At 40.3% G+C, this 20,428-nt stretch overlaps 3 protein-coding genes and 1 long non-coding RNA gene across 7 annotated transcripts in view; 2 read left to right on the plus strand and 2 right to left on the minus strand.

Annotated features, from left to right (window-relative positions):
- Positions 1–2,073: 2,073 nt before the first annotated feature.
- LOC123974123 lies at positions 2,074–8,775 on the minus strand. 3 transcript variants are annotated; one of them, XM_046054579.1, is made up of 8 exons: positions 6,254–8,775; positions 5,465–5,626; positions 5,219–5,287; positions 4,759–4,839; positions 4,085–4,716; positions 3,843–3,980; positions 3,092–3,203; positions 2,074–2,297 (listed from the first exon to the last, which is right to left on the minus strand). In XM_046054579.1, the coding sequence occupies exons 1-8, from the start codon at positions 6,288–6,290 to the stop codon at positions 2,224–2,226; spliced, it is 1,305 nt and encodes a 434-aa protein (XP_045910535.1). In that variant the 5' UTR covers positions 6,291–8,775; the 3' UTR covers positions 2,074–2,223. The 3 variants fall into 3 exon arrangements, with proteins under 3 accessions (XP_045910535.1, XP_045910529.1, XP_045910522.1); XM_046054573.1 differs by having other exon boundaries at positions 4,085–4,839; positions 6,254–6,291; positions 6,421–8,613; XM_046054566.1 differs by having other exon boundaries at positions 4,085–4,839; positions 6,254–8,613.
- On the plus strand, positions 7,955–14,782 carry fdx1 (ferredoxin 1). 2 transcript variants are annotated; one of them, XR_006825768.1, is made up of 5 exons: positions 7,957–8,444; positions 12,551–12,675; positions 12,903–13,032; positions 13,916–14,075; positions 14,517–14,782. XR_006825768.1 is itself a non-coding variant. In XM_046054633.1 (4 exons), the coding sequence occupies exons 1-4, from the start codon at positions 8,311–8,313 to the stop codon at positions 14,022–14,024; spliced, it is 498 nt and encodes a 165-aa protein (XP_045910589.1). In that variant the 5' UTR covers positions 7,955–8,310; the 3' UTR covers positions 14,025–14,782. The 2 variants fall into 2 exon arrangements, 1 of the variants encoding a protein (XP_045910589.1); XM_046054633.1 differs by having other exon boundaries at positions 7,955–8,444; positions 13,916–14,782.
- Positions 14,783–14,916: 134 nt separating this feature from the next.
- Positions 14,917–20,428, minus strand: part of LOC123974102 (rho GTPase-activating protein 20-like) — a 21,472-nt gene continuing 15,960 nt past the window's right edge. The window contains exon 16 of the mRNA XM_046054543.1: positions 14,917–17,439. Coding sequence (XP_045910499.1) covers positions 16,624–17,439 — 816 coding nt within the window. The 3' untranslated portion in view covers positions 14,917–16,623. The remainder of the gene's footprint in view (positions 17,440–20,428) is intronic.
- Positions 18,832–20,419, plus strand: LOC123974174. Its single transcript, XR_006825774.1, has 3 exons — positions 18,832–19,067; positions 19,169–19,193; positions 19,283–20,419. It is a non-coding gene; the product is annotated as an uncharacterized LOC123974174 (long non-coding RNA).

Here is a 20,428-nt window from a genome sequence, read left to right on the forward strand (position 1 = left end):
CCCTCTACCCCCCCCCCCCCCCTCCCGGTTTGCCTTGGCTGCAAACAGGCGGGCCTGTGCTCTGTAGGCCGAGACTTTTCATTGGTTGCCTCAAAGGTGCCACACAGCAACCTTTACGCAGTAAGACGGCTCCATCACTCATAAGACCAAACTCTCTGCCTTTCATATGCTTTTATATATATATAGTGTGTGTGTGTGTGTGTGATTTTCATGTGTGGTTTTTTTTTTTTTTTTTTTTTCTTTTGTTGTTTTTTTTATTGCAAATTCTGTATTGTTTTTGTTTATTTTTTTGACAGATTTATGCATGTGCCCAGTTCTTATGCATGGAATATTGGGTCAATTTTTGAGATCAGGTGGCAGACGCAGCAATGGACAAGTCATGTTTTTAGTGTTTTATTTTAATTTACACTTGGATATAGCCAAAAATGTCTCTGATATAGCTGACTTGTTTTGTTTTAGAAACATCTTACACACAACAGCAGATAGCAATGTTGGCTTATCATTTAAGTTTTGTAAAAACAACTCTCACTACAGGCAAAACACTACATTCTTAAACACAAACAGCTTCCATGTGAAGATTTATCACAAGAGTACGGAGAAAAACGACAAAGTCACACAACATTTAGCTCTCCGTGCTTCATCGAATGTTTTTAAGTTACTTGAATCCATGTTTATTTATAAGTAAAAGTAGCAGTTTTTTAAATCACACTTTGTCTCTTGAAAACAGACAGCAGTATGGCATATTTTCAACCCTCCTGACTGTTCAGGCACCTGTAAACGAAGGAGAACGAAGAAATCCTCAAGGGCTTTATGCGATGTCAGTGTTAACAGCAATACAGCTCCTTCGTCAGGTGGCTGTCGATGCTTTCTTCCTGTTTTTCTGTCTTGTCTTGGTTGCTCAGCCAGCCCTCCAGTCTTCCTAGAACTTAACTGGGACACTAAATGTACCCTAACCCCCCCACCCCAACCCCAACTGCCTCAAACTATCATCTTTTATTATTTTTACATCTCATTCTCCCTCATGCTCATGGTGAAGTGATTTCAGAGGAGTTTTTTATGGGGTATCAAGAAGGTTTGCATGCCTCGTTTAGGTCGCTTGGAAGAGGTGTTGTTTGCGCGTGTGAAGTTGATTTCTGTAATAGCAGAATCAGAACAAAGCCACAGTATGAAGCTCCTGTGGATGAGACAGTGCGGTGTGGTGTGTGTGTGTGTGTGTGTGCGTGCGTGCCAATGATACATGTTTATTTGTTATAGCCAGATTCTTGATTTAATCGTACATGTTGATGTGGTGTCTCTCTGCTTCTGTGAACCATGGCGGCCCTTGATTATTTTGGCGCATGTCATGGGGTTTGGCATTGGACACAGGGTTGCTCCTGCGGTTCTCTCTTTTTGTTTTCAACATGATTTTTGTATTTACTTATATATTTAAATGTCACAGCAAAGTGGAGTGCAAAGACCAATCTGTGTCCTTCTTTAAGACATTTGTGAAAGGTGCATAAAATGTTTTTCAATGCAGTTTTATTTTTCTTTCATTCATCCACATTTGTCATTCAGACAAAAGACCACTGTTTGAGTTGTTCCACGACTGCAACAAACGGAGTGCCTTTATCCCAGTGTGGTGTTAACATAGAGCTAGGTTTCTCTCATTACTGAAGCTTATCGTCCCAGACCTTAAATATAAATCAAATGACAGGAGCATTCCGGACGTTCAACGACCTCCACAGTTTCAACGGGAACCAAGAATATATAGGGCAAAACAAAATCAGAAAGTACTATTTTGTGTCTTAGCAACATTCTCTGTGACTGTCACCAAATGGATGTGTGTATATCTGTGATTATTTATGAATACGGTATATAATGTACAGCATGATTTTTATTTCAGCGTATTTGAAATGTACTTTTGCACTTTCCAGGTACTAAATTGTAACAAATTGTTTTAACTTTGCTCCCTAATCTGTACAAACTGCTTTGTATACACAAGTGGAAAATGATCATTAAAGTCTTGTCTAAATTTAAAATCAAAAATTTCCTCGTGTTTGTTAGTTTTGTGCAGATATAAAACAGACACAGATGTAATATGTCAAGTTTTATTCAAGGAGATTCAAGGAAATCCAGACTGATGCATTTAATGGTAGCCCAAACTAATGGAAACAGTATTGACGGATATTCAAGAGGAAAGAAATCAACCGGGGCACCGTCTTTGTCGCTGTTTCTTTGTGGTTTTCATGCAGAGATTGGGTATGAGCAGATGGACGCTCTCTTCAGTTCACAGTCGACGGCCGTCCACCAGCTCTCATCTGCAAACAAGCGGTAGGGACAGATTTGTAAAAGACATACTGGCTTGCCTAACGTAACACATAGATGTCGTTTGTAGGCCCAACGTGTGTTGTTACTGGTACTTTACTGTATTTATGATTATTAAGCTTAAGGGACAGAACAAAGAGGAAACTTGTACATGGAGACAATCCGGGTATCCTCAGTGCAAGGCAAAGGTTGCCATGATAATCTTATCAACTCACTCACGTAGCCAGTGAGTTCTCTGAGCTTCTCTGATCAGTGACCCTTTAATTCATAGTACAGCTGAAGGTGTGATTTCACAACCCAAGACTCTCAATCACAAAAGTGTGATTTAAGGCAGTAAGTATGTGTTTTATCAGCTCAACTAATCTAAGGAAGGTTAAAATCAAGGGAAGCTAGACTTGGTTGAAGATACTCGAAGATTTTTGCCTCATTTGCCCTTGTTTTTTACCCTCTGTAGATTACTATGAATGACTGAAAACCTTCACCGACCGCTCAAGTAATGAATAGATGCTGATGTTAGTTCTTACAATATAAATAACCTGACTAAAAGATCATTTTAATGACACGGGTGGTAAAAATAAAGTTAGCCTAGTGGCCATACCATCCCACCCTGAGTTTAATGAATGGAGAAATGGTTTTAGGATAACAAATGTGCAATGTTTTTTCAAAAGTGATATAGATGCACTTTAATGGTCTGCCTGTGACATCTCTTCTAGGAAATTCTGACTTCAGACATAAATCAGTTGCTGTGTGTGTGTGTGTGTCTGTAGTGTCCATGGGCAGTTCTTACCTATCTTGAACATTTCCACACAGACAGGTTTATCAGTGTGAATGTTGGGGTGACCTGGCATCCAGTCACTGTAACGCCACTCTGACCCGTCTACCCATGATGCCTGCTGATTCTGAGGTGTGCGACACCAACACACACACACAGCACATCAAAACCATTCTTATTAAAACACACAATTAACAGTTAACATATTCAGTGGTGTGGCAAGTATTCAGACCCTTTTAAGTAGAAGTAGCACTAACACACTCTGTTAGTAGTAAAAGTCCTGTTTTTAAATGTTTTACTTAAGTAGTAGTTTCAAAAGTACGGCCCATGTTCCTGATATATTATTATTTACCATTTATAAGATTGTTAATACTGTTGCATCAATGCTTACAAAATATTTCACTGTGTTTGGCTTTCTGGACTAATTTACTGACAGCTCAGAAACAGATGGAACATTTTAAAATAAAAGTTCAAAGGTCAATGTTTTACCAAGGTAAGAATAACACTATCTGCCCCGTTGATAACATATCTGATGACACTCTCCTTGGCCTTCATGCTGCGCCACAGTACAGGACCAGACTGCTGGCGTCACAGTCAGTAAGCGCTATAAAATAGTGATATGAGATTTCTGAAAACATAATTTAGAGATTATATTGTGACTCTTTTCTGTCTACTGTAGATAAACAATTAAAGATGTGTTTGGAGAGAGAGAGAGCCTGGATAATGGCACTGCTACATTATGCGGGGTAGACGAGAAAGAACTTGCCTTGACCATGCCTCCTAGCCAGGTCAACACAGGGTTGCTCTCACCACCATTTGTCACTAGAGAAACCAGGCGGGAATGGAGGTCGCCACTGGTTATAGATGCAAGCTCAGCATTTGGTGCAAGAGCTCTGCATAAGACCTGGGGGGGGGGGACAGAAAAGTATGAGATTTAATTTGTAGAGCCACAGACTTTCAATTTGGTGTATTGTCTATAATTGTAATGTGACATGTAATTCTTCTAACCTGTGCATCTTCGAAGGCCAGCGGCGTGGGGTTGAACTCATAGCAGTTTTCATTGATGACCTCCCCCTTACATGCCACGGTCTTTGTTTGGAGCCCGGAGGTGGAGGGTTCGGTTCCTTGTTTAAAGCCCTCTGGAATTTTAAGAATGGGTTCAGTGCCCTGTCTGAAAACATCTGGGATAGACATGAAGGGTTCAGTTCCCTGTCTAAAGCCCTCTGGAAGGTGAAGAGATGGTTCAGTTCCTTGTCTAAAGCCCTCTGGGACCTTACGGACAGGTTCAGTTCCCTGTCTAAAGCCATCTGGAAGGTGAAGAGATGGTTCAGTTCCTTGTCTAAAGCCCTCTGGGACCTTACTGACAGGTTCAGTTCCCTGTCTAAAGCCCTCTGGAAGGTGAAGAGATGGTTCAGTTCCTTGTCTAAAGCCCTCTGGGACCTTACGGACAGGTTCAGTTCCCTGACTAAAACCAGCTGACATAGACATCACATGTTCTACTACTAGCCTAAGGCCATCTGAGGCAGACATCTTGGGTTCGGTTCCCTGTCTGAAACCATCAGGGATGGACATCTTGGGTTCGGTTCCCTGTCTGAAACCATCAGGGATGGACATCTTGGGTTCGGTTCCCTGTCTGAAACCATCAGGGATGGACATCTTGGGTTCGGTTCCCTGTCTGAAACCATCAGGGATATGAGAAGCAGAGGGTTCCTCCACACGTATCCAACCGCCACCATTCTTCTGGGCTGGAACATCAAGAGGGACTGGAAGACAGAAGGCCATGTTAGGTCACCATCTTAGTTTAGTATGTTTGCATGCTAACATTTGCTAATTAACACTAAACATACAACTGAGGCTGATGAGAATGTCATAAGTTTAGCCGACATTTGGTCATAAACCAAGGTACTGGTGGAACTGAAAGTATAAGGTGATGCTAGGTGGACAGTCGTGACCAAACCATCCAACTGTTGTTCAGATATTTTAGTTACAACCAGAAGTGTTGGCATGCTGTTAGGACTAGAAGAAAACTTGCCACGTCTGTATCTTTTGTAGTTTGTTGTGGGTGTGGGCTGAAGGTTGTAAAGAGTAAATCGTGGTTAATTTTCTAAACATTTTGACAATTTCACTTTATGGTTCCCTCACCCTTGTCTGTCAGCCAATGTCTTCTCTCCATCTCTCCAAATCCATTTCCCAGAGAAGGCTGGATGAAAGCTGAAAAATGAAAAACATATCCAGTTTTGTGGCTAAAAAATTCACTCACACAGGTACTTAAATTAGCATGTTGGCGTAGTTCCATTAAATAAGCTGCCCAGATGAGGTAAATGACCCAAAAAGAACCCAAATGAGTTAAAGTAATCAGTTATTGTTTAGGTTTGATTATATACGTACCCACTCTCCTGTCCATCTCAGTGATGTGCTCCTGAACCAGGCCGGTGTTGAGGTCAACAAGGAATCTCCTGGAGGGCTCGGTACCTTGTCGGAAGCCATCGGGGAGCCGGTAGGTTGTCCTCTGCAACCTTCGAGGGAGTGCAAGCGGGACAGCCTGGAGGCCTGTGTAGGGTGTTGTTTATTTTACAGTTAGCTGTTTTTTGGCTTCTCCTCGCAAGTTGAATTTCTAACAAAGCAGTTACACTGAGGGTCTGTATTCATGAAAACCAAAATGAATTAATGAAACTCTTTGAGCTGTGGTTGCACACACTCTTGCCAGTTGACAGATACGTAACCGTTTGGCCTTTCACATCAATTATTAACTATTGTGCCAGAATAATATGTAGACCACAGCCTTTCTTTAACGGTGTAATATTTTGATAATGGTCAAAGTCTCATTTCTGCATGGGTCAGTTGCCACAGTCAACACTTTTGCTGTTAAGACAACAAACCATAAAGAATTATTAAATAATTATGATATTGAAATAATCTAACATAACATCTAACATTCACAACAACCATTAGTCTGTCAAAAAGCATCTAATTGGAAATGTTTATATTTAATATAAAATCATTTTACAAAGCATCATTCATACATTTATTTTATTGTAATAAGACTTTTTATGTCAGTGTCAAGAAATAGATATTTTGTGTTCATGATAGAACAAACCCTGCGAATCACATCATCTGCAAATTAAAGCATTCAGTAACTCGTGTGACATAAAACAAGTGTTTGCAGAGAGATCTTACCTGACAGCGTCAGGAACAGCAGCACTAACTTCAACATCCTGTAAACACCAGAAAAACAGCAACGTTTCACAGACGTCTTTTTAGCATTCAAACTGCTGTATGCTGTATAAAAGACTTGAAAGACTGCTGTAGTGTGGAGACGGTGTGTCAGTTTGTGTGCTGCTTACCTGAGACGGAGGTGGTGAACACTGAGCAACTCGGAAACAAAAAGCTACCCATTAATATGCTACAGTCCTGGTCGTAAAGCCCATTATTTATTGATATGATTACTGGTATGTGATGCACTTTGCCCCTCAGGTCTTGCCTGATAAAGGTTTGAACACGATAATATAACAGCAGGTAATAAAGTGCAGGCTGTGAACAGTTGACCCCTTACGTAAAGCCCCATCAGCCAAAACAGCCAGTTTTCCTTGACACCCTACTATACTGTACACATCCCGTATTCGGGGTCTTGTAAATAAGGTGAATGGCACTTGGTTTAATCGAGGGTAGTTCAATCAATATTTGGGAGAGTAGGCAGAGGGTAACCATGACTGGTGCTCATACAGTAGGAGGGACAGGAGTATTTACAGGCCATCTGATGTAGTTGATACACATGCACAGTTTGCTGTCATAACCCTGGTAAGAATTCAGTGCCCTTGATTCCCACTTCTTTCTTTTTTTCATATGTTAATGAACTTTTTCTATGCAGTTTGCAGAATTATCACCATTTCAGCAATGGTAAAGTCTAAAGATACAGTAGCCTCGGTCATGGATTCTTTATGAAAGAGGTCTACATCTCTGGCTCCACCTGGTGTATATGCAGGAACATACACACTGCCAAACTACCAAATCTAAAATATATAATTTAAATATGTTAAAAATATTTTTTATGGAACAGCATGGCATAAATATCACGTATTGTTAACGCTTCTCTGCACAAAAGCTACTCAACTCGTTCCTGTTGTCGCGACTAGGTCATGGTGCTAATAACAAGGTGTGTCCTGTTTTAAAACATTTCAAAAGTTCAAGGTCGGGTGTGACAACAAGTTCAACCACTTTGCCGGGACAGAGCGAGTAAGGATGTCCAACATGTGGAGGGCTTTGACCGGGCTTTGACCTTTATTGAGCAACACTTTGGTGTTTCTCGATTTTAATGCTCTGTTCCACGACGGGGTTAGTTAAACTGCTTAAGTGAGCGCTCCCAGGGCGAAAAATACTAACTCCGCCTGCCGGCTGTCGCAGTGACTCAAAACGAGCATTAAAACTCGGTCGCCCTGATTGGCGAACTTACGCAGGCAGGCACGTAGAGTAAAGCTGGCGTCAACAGGAAGAGTGGCGGTTCAGCTTTCAAAATAAAAGAGACTTTTGATAATGAAGACGTTTGTGCCCCGAACCGGGTCAGGGTGGAAATGTTGGATTTTAAATCTCTCTAGAGCTCTTATTAAGCAGATTTTAGATTCAACCCCTGTAATCCCATAAAAATCCCAACATGCTGAAAGGATTAATTAAACTAGTGACGCCTCGAAACGTCACTAATAAATCCTTTCAACGGGAGGTAGTTGGTGTGCAGATATATCCATTTCAACCAATAATTATGTTTTATATCCCGCACCCGTCCGAGTGGACTGGGATGTGCTTGTCTTTTTCAAAGATTTTTAATTAACGTTATACTCTGACATTATTTTCATTGCCAGGAATAACTACACGTCTGTCACGTTTGTCGATTGACCACACAAACGTGTGCGGTGTGATTGCAGCCCGAAACCATTTGTGTGCTGCTTAGTAGCAATATTATCACAAGACAATCAATCAGCTAATTGACCCGGGATCTCAGAAAACGAGCCGGTTGCCATAGGTTCAAGTTAGACGTTACGCAACGTGACATTGACAGAGCGAGATCCAGCAGATAAAACAAGCTAGCTTAGCTAGTAGCTAGCTCGGTGGGCTGAATCAAACAACTTCAGGTGTCTCGCCGGTGAGAAGGAAAGAGCTCGGCCGAAGAGGACTGTGTAACTCAAGGTGTCTGTGTGTTTGATAGTTTCTCAGCTCCTTTTTCGACTTCTTGTCTACTTCAAATGGCTTTGGTAACCGCGCTGAGGAGACTGGCTCCCTGTAGCATAAGAGAGTACTCCAGGAGGACGGCGGCAGTAACTTCGGGTGCCTGGCTGACGGGTCGGAGGAGTTTGACCGCCGGCACACAGTCTCTGAGGTGGGTGACTTTACTGAGAGCAAATACGCTTAACCCGGGGTCTCTGTCTTGTATGGACAGAGCCTCACGCCAAACTCCATTCAGAAAACACGAAGTTAAACATGACCTTTCTTGTCACTATCGGTGCACGTCTGCCAGAGTTCAGCAGGTAGAACATGGTGAAGACCGTTTAACGCCCATTATCCTTTCTTTTGCTGGGGTGAGTTATTTATTTTTCCTTATGCGACACATGAGATGGAAACTTCTGGCAGAACTCACTCGTTAAGCCTTGAGGTTTAACTTTGGTTTGCCCTGTAGTTACACTTGGAAAATTACCTAACACCGGGTTGAGGTTAGTTTAATATTTGATATTGGTAGGTTTTCGGGGCTGTTGCCTTCAATAGCTCTGTGTAAAAACATCTGTCTCCCAGTTTTAGGATATGCCAGAGAGCTCATTTATGCAGATGATTCATAGTTTACAAAAATAATGATGCAGTTGAGAAATTTGTCTAACAGGTAGGCTTGGTTAGGGGAGCGTCGTAAAAGTGCAATATGACCCATTTCAATCTTTAATAACCTTTTTTTTGTTTTTGAGTATAGACTGCTCAAACCATTGTCAATATAGAGTGACCACCCTTAAACATTTCACATAGTTCATGTTCACAATCATGATTATCAGTGACCTATTTCCTTAACTTGACACATTGCAATGTTGTGATTTAAAAAAGGTGCTCCTTTTTCTGAATATATTGACATCAAATTATCTAAACCTTTGTATAACGTTCACAGCTATTATGTTGTGGGGGAAAGGTGCTTTAAGAAGTCACTCATCATGTAGCAGGTGAATTGATGCCAGCATATCCAGAAATGAGCAATACTGAAAGACAATAATGATGCCAGCATATCCAGAAATGAGCAAATTACTGAAAATACAACCTTAAAGTAGAAAAAAATGCGTAACTCATAATGTTCACAAACTAAACAGCTGTGAAAGTTGTGGGATGATGTCCAAGACGTGTGAGAGGTGGTTCGATGTCGGTATATTCACAAATGAGCAAGCTATTGAAATGTCCACCTTGCAATGTGCATAGTTGACCCTTCGCTCGGCCACGCCCCGAATACAAAGCTGACCAATCACAGCGCAGTGTAGGACTCGCTATAAACTGAGCTCGGACACTTTCGTGGATGCGCTCCATTGATGCAAAGGAGTCGTTTTCTTTGTTTTTATTTATTTTTTTCCCCGCTGTATTTTTCCAAGATATGGTCGAACACAGTTCCTGGGGCACTTGTAATAATTACAGTCGCTACCCAGAGAGGTTTATAGGAGAAGTGCGATTTATTCTCTTTCCAAAACCTAATGTAAAATAAATCAGGGGGGGCTTAATGAAGGGTCAATTAAGGAAATGGGTAAATGATTTTTATGGGGGGGGGGTTAACTCAAAGGTGTGAAGTGTTTAAGGGCTGTCACTTTGATAAATGCCGTGGTTTAAGATTTATGTTATTAAAGATTGAAATGGGTCTTATTGTAATTTTAGGACAGTCCCCTATGTACATGGACAGACATTCAGCTCTTTGCACTTTAAACTGCATCATCCTTTTTGGTGATTTATTTTAATTTTTTTTGAGTTGATCAAAACTGAATCGTATGCCTAAATGATCTCTCTCTCCTATCCCAAAACTGGGAGATATCGGCTTTGACATAGAGCTATTGAAGGTAACAGCGGGGAAAACTGACAAATGTCAAATATTAAAACTAACTTAAAGCAGTCAGCATGGCTGCTTGAAAGTTGTAATGTGTGTTGCACCATTTAAAATGTCACATTTGTGAATGGAGTTTGGGGTGATATGCTTTCCCCGAATAAAGTATTTAGTGTTTTAAAACATGATCAAAATTACTCGCAGCATGATATGGTAAATTGAAACATACTGATTAGATGTGGATTTAGTTTTTAATGAAAATCTGACCATCTCAATGTGTGAAAACTATTGTGCCACAAAAAAACCTCAACAGAGTGGCAGTTATCCTCTTAGAAAAGGCAGATTGAACCTTAAAGGAGGGTAAGTCTTCACATGTAGACAAGGCTCGTGTGATCCACCTTTCTGCTGGGGTACAAGGCTTTGACCAAGGCTAGGCTACCCAGGGCCAAATAACTTGATGAAGTGCCAACTCTCCCAGACTGAAGGTTTTGCTTCCCAGGCTGGCCTTAAACTGGTTGACACCGTTCGTGTGTGCTCACATCAGGCAGGCACGGCTGGCCCAGACCCCCCCCAACCAAGCTGTCATTTTCTGGAGTCCACTTGGGCGATCAAAGTTTCATGCAGTTATTACAAAGTCTGCCTAAAAATGTCATGTAGCACAGGAAAGTGGAGGAAGCAGAGTTTAAAAGCAGATTACTCAGGGTTCATATTGGTCCTGAGATTTCCAGAAGGTTGTTGAGTTTTTAACGTGTTTGACCGGGGGAAGTCTGTGAATTGACTGTGTTGTGCGTTCATATGCTGTTTAACAGGCAGTAGTAACACAGCTTTGTGTAAGAGCTAGACCTCTGAAGTTCAGTGGCGGTGCAGTTAAGGCAGCCTGTCCTGTGTATGCAGTTAAAAAATAACTAACACCAGCTCAACAAAGTTTTTGCTGACACATTGGAGAAAAATTGACTATTTTGTTGCCTTTGAATAGCTACAGAGGGGGATAAAAGTACTCGCAGTTCCGTCTTTGTGGCTCTGTGCTACAATTTATATTGTCTTGTACTCTGAGAATTTACAAAAAACTCCTTTGCGGCTGTGCACAAAAAAAAAAAAAAAAATCCAAATATTCCAATGTTCATAGCACAGACTCAAATCCCTTGTTAAAACCTAAACTTGCACAGCCTGTGGTTGTAGTATGAAGCTGGAAAAGTTGGCGTCTTAACTTGATACCCCACTAAACATTCACGGGCAGTTGATTGATGATGTGACTAGCAAGGCTAAGCAGATAAAACAATGTTTATCCTCGCCCCGAATTACCCGGAACAGAAACATTCATTGACTGGATACAGTCAGGTTTTGTCAACTTCAGCACAATGGACGAATGAGTCTCGTACTGCAGCTAAAAATCACGTCATACACACTGTGATTTCTTAATTATTTTATATAGTGACAGCTAAACAGAGGTTTAACATATTTTTGGGCTGATGTGTTTGGAGGCACCAATGATTTTTATATTTGTTTGACTAATCTGATAATTTGTGTTAACGCTGGGCTGGAAATTGGCTTACCTTAAACCTTTTTTATTTGAGAGCTGGAGAACAGAAGTCTGTTTATGCTGAAAATGTATAAGACCGTCATAAGAAATGACACTGCACAAAGGGCTCGACCATAGAAAGCAACTCCTGCTACGTATTAATGTCATTGTGGTGTTGCGAGCATCATGGTTATTCTTCTTGAGGTACTGGAGTGTAGACGAAGTAGGATCAGTTTATATTTTTGTTTTACGGGTTTTCCAAATGTTTGTCGAGCTCATTTACCCTATATAGGCAGAACCACTTCTTTTTTTTTTTTCTCTTAAACATTTACCATAGTGGTGGATTGTACGTAACACTTCAAGTTTCTTGCATGTGGTTATTTTTTGATTTGTAGTTTTTGCATGAAAAATGAGTTGAATGATTGATCATTAATTGGTATCGGCTAATAGCTGCAGCTCTAGATTTTTATTAGCTCTTATTACACAACTTTTTAAGGAGGAATGAACATTTCTTGGCATATGCTGAAGATGAATTAAACTACTGACTAGTGTGATAAGGGAGTAAACTGTGCTTGTATGGATAAACAAGACCGTAATGATTGTGTATATAATTTATCCTGTTCTGAGTTTCCTACACTAATGGTTGGAGGACATCACTACAAGTGGACCAAGTGTTCAGAAATCAGAGGGCAGCAAGATGTCGGTCAGAGCTGTAAGGAGCCTAGCGAGAGTCGTTTGAGGTTAAAAAAAAAAAGAGCAATTTGTGTGCAATTGAACAAAAATATCCTTCATTCTTATCTAGTTGCTATCTTACCATATAAATCAGAAATGCGTACAAATAAGAAGAAATAATTGGTAAACTAATGCTGTTCTGTGTGTGTGTGTGTGTGTGTGTGTGTGTGTGTGTCAGGTCAGCCCATAAGGTGACAATCCACTTCATCAACAGAGACGGGGAGAAGATCACGGCGAAGGGGTCGCCCGGAGACTCTCTGCTAGATGTGGTCATTAATGAAGACCTCGACTTTGATGGCTTCGGTACGTAGCGCGTACACACCAATGGGTGTGGGATTGTATCATAGACTGAGTTGTAAAGGTTTGGATTGGTGTAATCGGCAGCCTCTTTCCCTTCATCACCCATTTTTAATCGCGTTTCACTGGCATGCCTCGACCTGCTGTCTTACAAGGAGCCATGCAGTAACGCCGCCCCTCTGCTGAATCTCATCCTTCAGATAAAGTTCTAAAAGTGTGTGTTTTGGCTTCAGGAGCATGTGAGGGAACATTGGCGTGCTCCACATGCCATCTGATCTTTGACGAGGAAGTCTACAAGAATCTGGGGCCAGTCACAGACGAGGAGATGGACATGTTAGACTTGGCCTACGGCTTGACTGACACGTAAGGACATGAACACACAAGCAGGCTCTATTGTCCAATTTGTACGGAGGTCCCAACCTGACTTTTAAATATAACATGTAATATTTATAGCAGGGCTGAACAATTAATCAAAATGGCAATATGGCTTACTGTTTTCATATCGTAGGACAGGCAATATTTTAAAGGTGATATGTTTCAAAATATAAAACATTTCTCAGTGGCAGCATGTTATTCAGATGTAACTACTTTTTTATTTACTGTTTTTAACAGTATATTAACCTTATCAGGCTTTGGTTACATAGATGATGCTTGTTACTTACATTATTCATCTTTCAGTTGTATTTTCTACATAATGTGCTGATTTAAAAAAGAGCAGTGTCAGCTGAATCCTTTAAAAAAAAAAGTGGTCTCACACTGCATGATGCTGATGGGTAGGCCGTCTGCTTTTTGGCCGGCAGACCTTTTTAAAACGATGAAATTCGAATATCGTGGAAGAGATCAACAACTCAGGAAAGCCTTGCAGGTTTTTTTTGAGTGAAATAGCTGACAAGAGCTCTTAAGTCGACATTTCTGAATTATAAATTTTTCTAAAACATTTTGATGATGTATAAGCCATAATCAAGATTAAAACAAAATAAAAGGCTTGCAATATTTCACTTTGTAATGGATCAAGAATATAAATTTTATTTTTTAATTAAATTACCGTAGAAAATGTGTAAAAGTCTTCCACAAAATTATAATTCTTTGAGATGTATGTATGCTGCAGGTGCTCAGTTCAAGTTCACCATATTTAAAAAATGGCCTATAACTACTATATAGAGGTGATTAAAGGACATAAATAAATTAAATGTCTGTTCCTGAAAACATGCTGACCACTAAGATAAAGACTTAATTCTCCACACAGATCTCGTCTGGGTTGTCAGATCTGCCTGACGAAGTCTATGGAGGGCATGACGGCCAGGGTTCCAGACAGCGTAGCGGACATCCGACAGAGCAAAGACGGCTCTTCTTAACCGGGGACCTGTGGATGCAGACAGTGTGGGGTTGTGTGAACAGGGACAACGGTGGGTATAAATCTGTCGGTACTGTTGCCGCAATATTGTTTCAGCAAAACAAAACTTTTAAGTCAGACATGTCAAGCCAGCTCTCAATTACCAGGACAGAAGAATACAGGACTTGGACTTTTTTTTTTTTTTTTTTTTTTTTTTTAATAGAAAGTAAATCATATACATCATATCTCTGCCTGTTAATCTGCCCTGATTTAAAGGTTTGTCCATTTTAATCACTGTCAGAAAAATGTTTATTTGTCCTTTTTATGGATCACTTTAAAGCAACCAGCAGGATTTCAGCTCAGACCACACATTAACACTCAGACTGTACACCTCCAGTTCGTGGCTGGACCTTCGACTATCCTAAAGTATCTTGTAACTATGACTAAATTTCCACACGTTCATTTAATTTTTGAAATGTCTTCTCTTTGTGTGTAAATTCATTCACTGAAATAGGGGAAGGAAAAGGTTCACAACTGACTGCAGCCTGTGACTGAAATGTTTGTGAACCAATGCAACTAACAGTTCTCGACGCCTTACGAGATTGGGCTGATGCTGACCCCCTCCCCCATTATTTTATTCTACACATGTATACCCTATTATTGGTTTGATCAAATCCTTCATGTAACCATATAATTCCATCATGTGATTGTACATAGCTAGAACACACTCATAACTGTGTATAGAGAGAAACATAATGTAATAAAAAAACACCTTTCTAATGGCGTGTTGAACTGTCAGTTTGTACGAGATAGATAGATAAAAGAGAATCAGTTTGAAATGGCATATCCTGTTTTTTGCACAAAACTTAAAGCCTCCTTTTCTCCTACCAGTTACCACAAATGTAAACCAATAATTGCATCAAATTCATTTTATTTGCAAATGCAGATTTTTAGCCTTATACAGCATGTGAATACATTTTATATAGAAACGAGGCATAGAAAGTATAATAAAGCAACAGTCTTGTGGCCTAAAGGTTTCAGCTGCATAAAATATAAAGCTTTAAAAACATATTTACATAATAGAAATATTGGGACAGCACGCGTGTGATTAATTCAGTCAATACAGGCTTGTGTGAAAACCACATTGTTGGCAACAAATGGGAAAACAAGGATCATACCTACTGCATGTAGGTGCTGCAACGCTTGTGACATAAGTGATGGTGCCGAGAAGCATTTGGAATGCATGTTGTGTAGAAAATACTTTTAAAGAACAGTTAATGCTTTTTATGACCAAATATTTAAAGACCAAAGACTCACTACATCGGTGTGTTGCCTAGAGAAGTCAGTTGGATGTTATTCCACTACCTCCGTAGACACTAGTTGGCAGAAAGCAGCACAAACAAAAAAAAAAGCACAGCTGTTAAAGTTCTTAATATGCATGAAAAGTGTAAATAGTGAATAATTACATCTCCTTAATCTACAAAACTCAGCTTGTGTATATTTTAAAACAGTTAAATGCAGAAGTGGCTCTGAATCTATAATCCTCGTTGTAAGAGCTATTATAAAAACAGTTTTGTTGTGAAATGACTACTCCGAAAATACTCTGACGTGGTGTAAAAAGCAAAGTACAGTGTGTACCCAGGCTGCATTTACACTACAGGCCAAATTAAATTAAAACACATTTTCTAATTATATCCCATATCTCCTGTTATGTTCAAATGTAACTATTGAGTACATTTATTAATAGAGTACCAATGCAGGAAAACAGTGACGTCATATTGTTTTAAAAAGTAGTGCAGGGCGAAAACAGTAAAGTTTACGTCCTACTTAATATCAGTGTTGAAACTGAAAACAATCCTTTACCATTTCTTCACTTTGCTTTAGCTGTCATGCTTGGAAATGTCTAAGAGTAAAATGTGAAACAACTGCGTATGAACATGCATTGTAGGAGTTGCTGTACTTTTACCATAATCTGTTTAGGCTGTACTTTTACAGCATAAAGCGGATGTATGTGTCCAAACATAATGCCGCAGTAAGAGCAGAAATCTTGAAGTTAAACCTAAAGCAAATGTGTTTTCTTTAGAATTCAGCTCATGTAAGTTATCCAATGACCAGTCACTAAAGGGAGGATGTATTTATGATGAAAGAAGGCAACAACAGGTAGTTTTAATTGGCAGGTTTAAACTTTGGCCTGATAGTTTAAAAATCTGTTGAGACTGTGATAAACATGTTATTTTTTATATAAATAAGGTTATTAGTAGTATTCCTTCTGTGTAAATCCAGCCTTGAGGACATTCAAGCAAAAACAAATTCCCTTAATGGCAATAAGCTCTAGGCAAAGTTTAAAATAGTAGTTGTTTTTTTTAAATCTACATAGTCATGTGAGAAACTATTCTTCCTGTTTCTTCTATTTGAGCAAACCTATTTAATTTCAAGTCCTGTTACAGACTTAGGCAAAATGTATTGCATGATTGAGCTCTGCACATTTAATGAAACCGAAAAGCAGTAACTTTTAAGGTGGTGAGTATAATAACTAATTTATTCTTAACAGCAGTGACGTCATGTATTTAGTTAAGTGATGCATTTATCTAATGTAGTGTTTCTCCAGGTTACATTCAGAATCAGACGTAGGATTCTTCAGAAAACAGAAGCTGGTCGAAGTCTGGTTCTGCTTTGGGATCACTGCATCTCTTCAGCCATTCTTTGCGGCTCTCCACCAGGGCGTGCGCCACCTGCTGGCTGCTCTGGGGGTTACTGCGAGGGTGAGAGGAGAAGTAATCCCTCACTGCTTTGGTGGCTACGGGGGAAAGCCAGAAACGGGCCTCTGATGTCCCTCCCTGTGAATCCGGCTCGGTAACCTTCAGTCCTGGGTCGCTGGGCAGCCTTGCCCGTGTGAGGGTGGAGGTTCGGTCCACAACCTGCTGTCCGGGTTCTGACCCCCGCCGCTGGTAGAGCTTGGCGGCGTTGCATTCCTCCTCGACGGAGTGAGACTTCTTTTGCTTGAACAGGGACAGAGATGGCCCGCTGTGCTTGTAAAATAAAGACGGGGATGGGACTGGCTTCTTCGGCTCACTCTGTTCACTTTCTGCTGCGCTCCTGTGGTCGCTGATGTCACCTCGGGTGTTGGCAGCATAGCTGAGCTGCCTGTTGTTTAGCGGGGAGTTTGCGGAATGAAACCAGGGGGATTTGGGAATTTGGAGACTCCCTGTAGAGCGGTGGTGGGAAGGGGGGCTGGAGGAGTCTCGTGTAAGATGTCGGGGCTTCTGCGGCTCCTGGCAAGGCCTCCCTCTAACGTGCCCCCCTCCTTCTCCTCCTGCATCTTTTGAGGCTCTGCAGGATGTTTTGGACTTGGGTTGGCTGCTGGAGATCAGCTTCCCTCCTCCCCTTTCGCCTGCCTTTACTTTCTCTGGGACGAGTTTCCCGAGCGGCTTCTCCCCCTGTTTGTAGAAACATACGGTGTATTAACCTTTTGAGAACAATATCTGGTGAAGAGAATCTAAGGTCTGTTTGTTAATGATTTGGCATCTCACAACCTTTATTCACGGACCTGAGTTGGCTTAAGTTACTTTCGGGTCGTCATACGCACATTATGGTTCTAGGATGGTGGCTGACGTGGGATTTGGGTGGGCCCCCTGATCTTTCTTTGGCTGTTTAACAGCTCTTGCTTGATAGCTAGTCAACTCCTTGACCAGTTTTGCTCTGGTCTTGTCTTGCTTCTGGAGATTCTTTGTAGCTTCACCTATGTTCCCACAGCTGCTGCAGGTAATACCATAATTCCTGTACACAAGGGTCTCCTGTCATGAATGCAGGTGTCCAGGATCAGCAACTTACCCCCCCGTTCCTGCTCACCAGTAACCTGGGGTCACTGTACATGTTAGCTACAGTAGTGGACCTGGATGACCACATGGCTGTGCCTTTTTAGTTTGTTTGGATATGATATGTAGTGTCAAGATACTTCTCCAGCAGCTGTCTAATCTAATGACTAACTGCTGCCTCGGACATGTTACTAGACAGTCCACTGACATCAAGGTAGAGCAAGCCATTATGAATACTTAATACAAAAAATTTAAAAGTCACTACATAAAAGCTACTAGTACTTATTTATTAGTTACCAGTAACTATTCACGTTTTGCTAATAACTAAAAATTAAGTACTAGTATGTAACAATTGATTATATACTAGTAACTATTAGTAGTATTATTTACGAGTAGTAGTACTTAACTTTTAGTTACCAGTAATTTTCTTTTTAACCAGTAACTGGTTTAAGTACTAGTGTATAAATTCATTTCAGATCTGTCCTCCTTTAATATTTAATAGCTAATTTGCATCGTTGAAGATATCTTAAGTCTGAATAGTTACTAGTAAAATGGGAAGTTACTATTAACAGACTAGTTACTGGTACCTAATAGTAGCTTTTAAATAGCAACTAGTAAGTTTTTACGGATACTATCCTTACTGTCAACAAGCCATTTTACCAGTCACTAGTGAATAACTAGTAACAAGATTTTACTATGGCAAGCTGTTCTAACATTAGTCCTTTATAACTTTTTCTAGACGCTATTTAAAGCTATTAGTAGGCTATTCCATTAGTCACTAGTAATTTCCATTTTACTAGTCACAATTATTTAGCAATCTTTTAGGTACTAGTAACATTTCCAATTCTTACTATAACAAGCCATTCTAGTCTTTAATGAATGACTAGTAACCCAAAAAAAATTTACTAGTATCTTTTGGAATTGGATTTACTAGTTGCTAATGAATCGGTACTAGTATCTAAATAGTTACTAGTGAAATGGTTACTAGTAACTAATGAATAGGTGATATCTAAGTTGCAGAGCCTCATAGATTTCAATGGCAAAAATGTGCAATTAGTAACTAACTAGTAGTAGCTTTTAAATAGTTACAAGTAAGATTTAAGGAAAGAGAGCACTTCCACTTCAAGTCGTTAATCTTCTGAACATGATCTCCACTGTTCTTAATTTGTCTGTCCCTTTCAGCCAAGGGCCCAATTACATTTGCAAGAAATGTAGCTGACTGATAAGGGATGCTACCAATGTTGGAGACGGTGAGTCTTGAGAGAGTTTATGTACCCTTTTTTAAGTCTTCTGCTGTTGGGCACACCTGTTTCCAGAGGAGATGACTTTGTTCTCCTTCCACTCTTTTCAGGACCACAATGAGCGTTGTAATTCAGGTGATATTATCCCTTAGAAGCATTTGACTTCTAGTTTCATACGTCTCAGTATCAATTACATCTAAACCTCCCTTTTTCTCTGCCAGCAGGTAATGATTCGTCCTTTCAAAGCTCCATCAGGACTTCCAACATTTGAACAACCTGCCAGTAGACAAAAGGAGGGTAACGGTCCCAACAGCTATGTTAACCTTAATTTAGATCGAACACAGAAATACTAGACTAGTCGCAATCCTAAGAGTGGACTGAGAAAGCAATTACCTCCTACGTCCTCTGGAGGAAGTTGTACCCAAGAACATGACAAAGTTTTTGGGCTAGCAAAGGTACATGAAACAGAGATGCCTCTTAGACATATGGTATCCAGCGTTGGTAGTATCAGGTTCAATCAGCAACATTTATTTATACAAGTGCTATATTAAGAACAATGGGGATTTTATAAGACTCCTCTCTTTTAGACTGGTGTCTTTAGAAGTCAAAGCACTGTTTAGTAGCATCCTGACTGAGAAAACACTAAGGGTAAATGGGCCGCAGCTAACATAAGACCTCTTCTGGAAAGACAAAATTAAGTTTAATTTCATTATCCACCTGCTAGACACATGTCCAGACAAAACATATTTAATTATAGATTTTTAATCAGGTCACCATCTTCCCATTTGTAGCTAACCTGCATGTGGAATATTTTTAAGAGACTGCTTTGACTGGTACAAGGACAACAAATTTCAACATCAGTTTGACCAGTGAGCAGGAAGAAGACAGTAAGCTGCAGTTGCTAGACATCTGTGTTCATGTGAAGTGCGATAAGATAAAGGCCACAGGAAACTCACCCTCACTGATAAACACCTTAAATCCAACTGTAACCACCACTAACGACACAAGATCACCGGTGAGGACCTTCCTACACAGAGCAGAATATCTAGTCAGTGAGGAGAGGACAGAGACAATAAGACCCATCGACTGGGAAGGGGTCATCGACCAAGAGCCAGCTGATGCTATCTGACACTAGAGAACCATGACAAGCACAATATTGTCTCCTACATATTACTGCTTGTTACGTGAAGTTCATCTTGCTAAAATGACCTTTTTAACTTCACATCCCTCCAATAACAGTTAATTGAATACAAAACAATTAAACTCTAAATTTCCTGCAGATGTTTCAAATTAAAAGCTTTCCATGACTGGTGGGGGATTATGCTACATTTGAGCAGCTGGAAGGCTTTTGTTTTGAAACATCTGTGCAG

Source organism: Micropterus dolomieu, linkage group LG01, assembly GCF_021292245.1.
Source record: "Micropterus dolomieu isolate WLL.071019.BEF.003 ecotype Adirondacks linkage group LG01, ASM2129224v1, whole genome shotgun sequence".
NCBI classification, from domain to species: Eukaryota; Metazoa; Chordata; class Actinopteri; order Centrarchiformes; family Centrarchidae; genus Micropterus; species Micropterus dolomieu.

Excerpts from the sequence above, each read along its gene's own strand:
- LOC123974123 (XM_046054573.1), bottom strand. The coding sequence starts at position 6,290 with ATGTTGAAGTTAGTGCTGCTGTTCCTGACGCTGTCAG. Across the intron at positions 5,627-6,253 it reads GCTGTTCCTGACGCTGTCAG|GCCTCCAGGCTGTCCCGCTT; the intron begins GTAAGATCTCTC and ends CACCCTACACAG. Across the intron at positions 3,204-3,842 it reads GGCTAGGAGGCATGGTCAAG|AATCAGCAGGCATCATGGGT; the intron begins GCAAGTTCTTTC and ends CGCACACCTCAG.
- fdx1 (XM_046054633.1), top strand. The coding sequence starts at position 8,311 with ATGGCTTTGGTAACCGCGCTGAGGAGACTGGCTCCCTGTAGCATAAGA. Across the intron at positions 8,445-12,550 it reads GCCGGCACACAGTCTCTGAG|GTCAGCCCATAAGGTGACAA; the intron begins GTGGGTGACTTT and ends TGTGTGTGTCAG. Across the intron at positions 13,033-13,915 it reads GCCTACGGCTTGACTGACAC|ATCTCGTCTGGGTTGTCAGA; the intron begins GTAAGGACATGA and ends TTCTCCACACAG.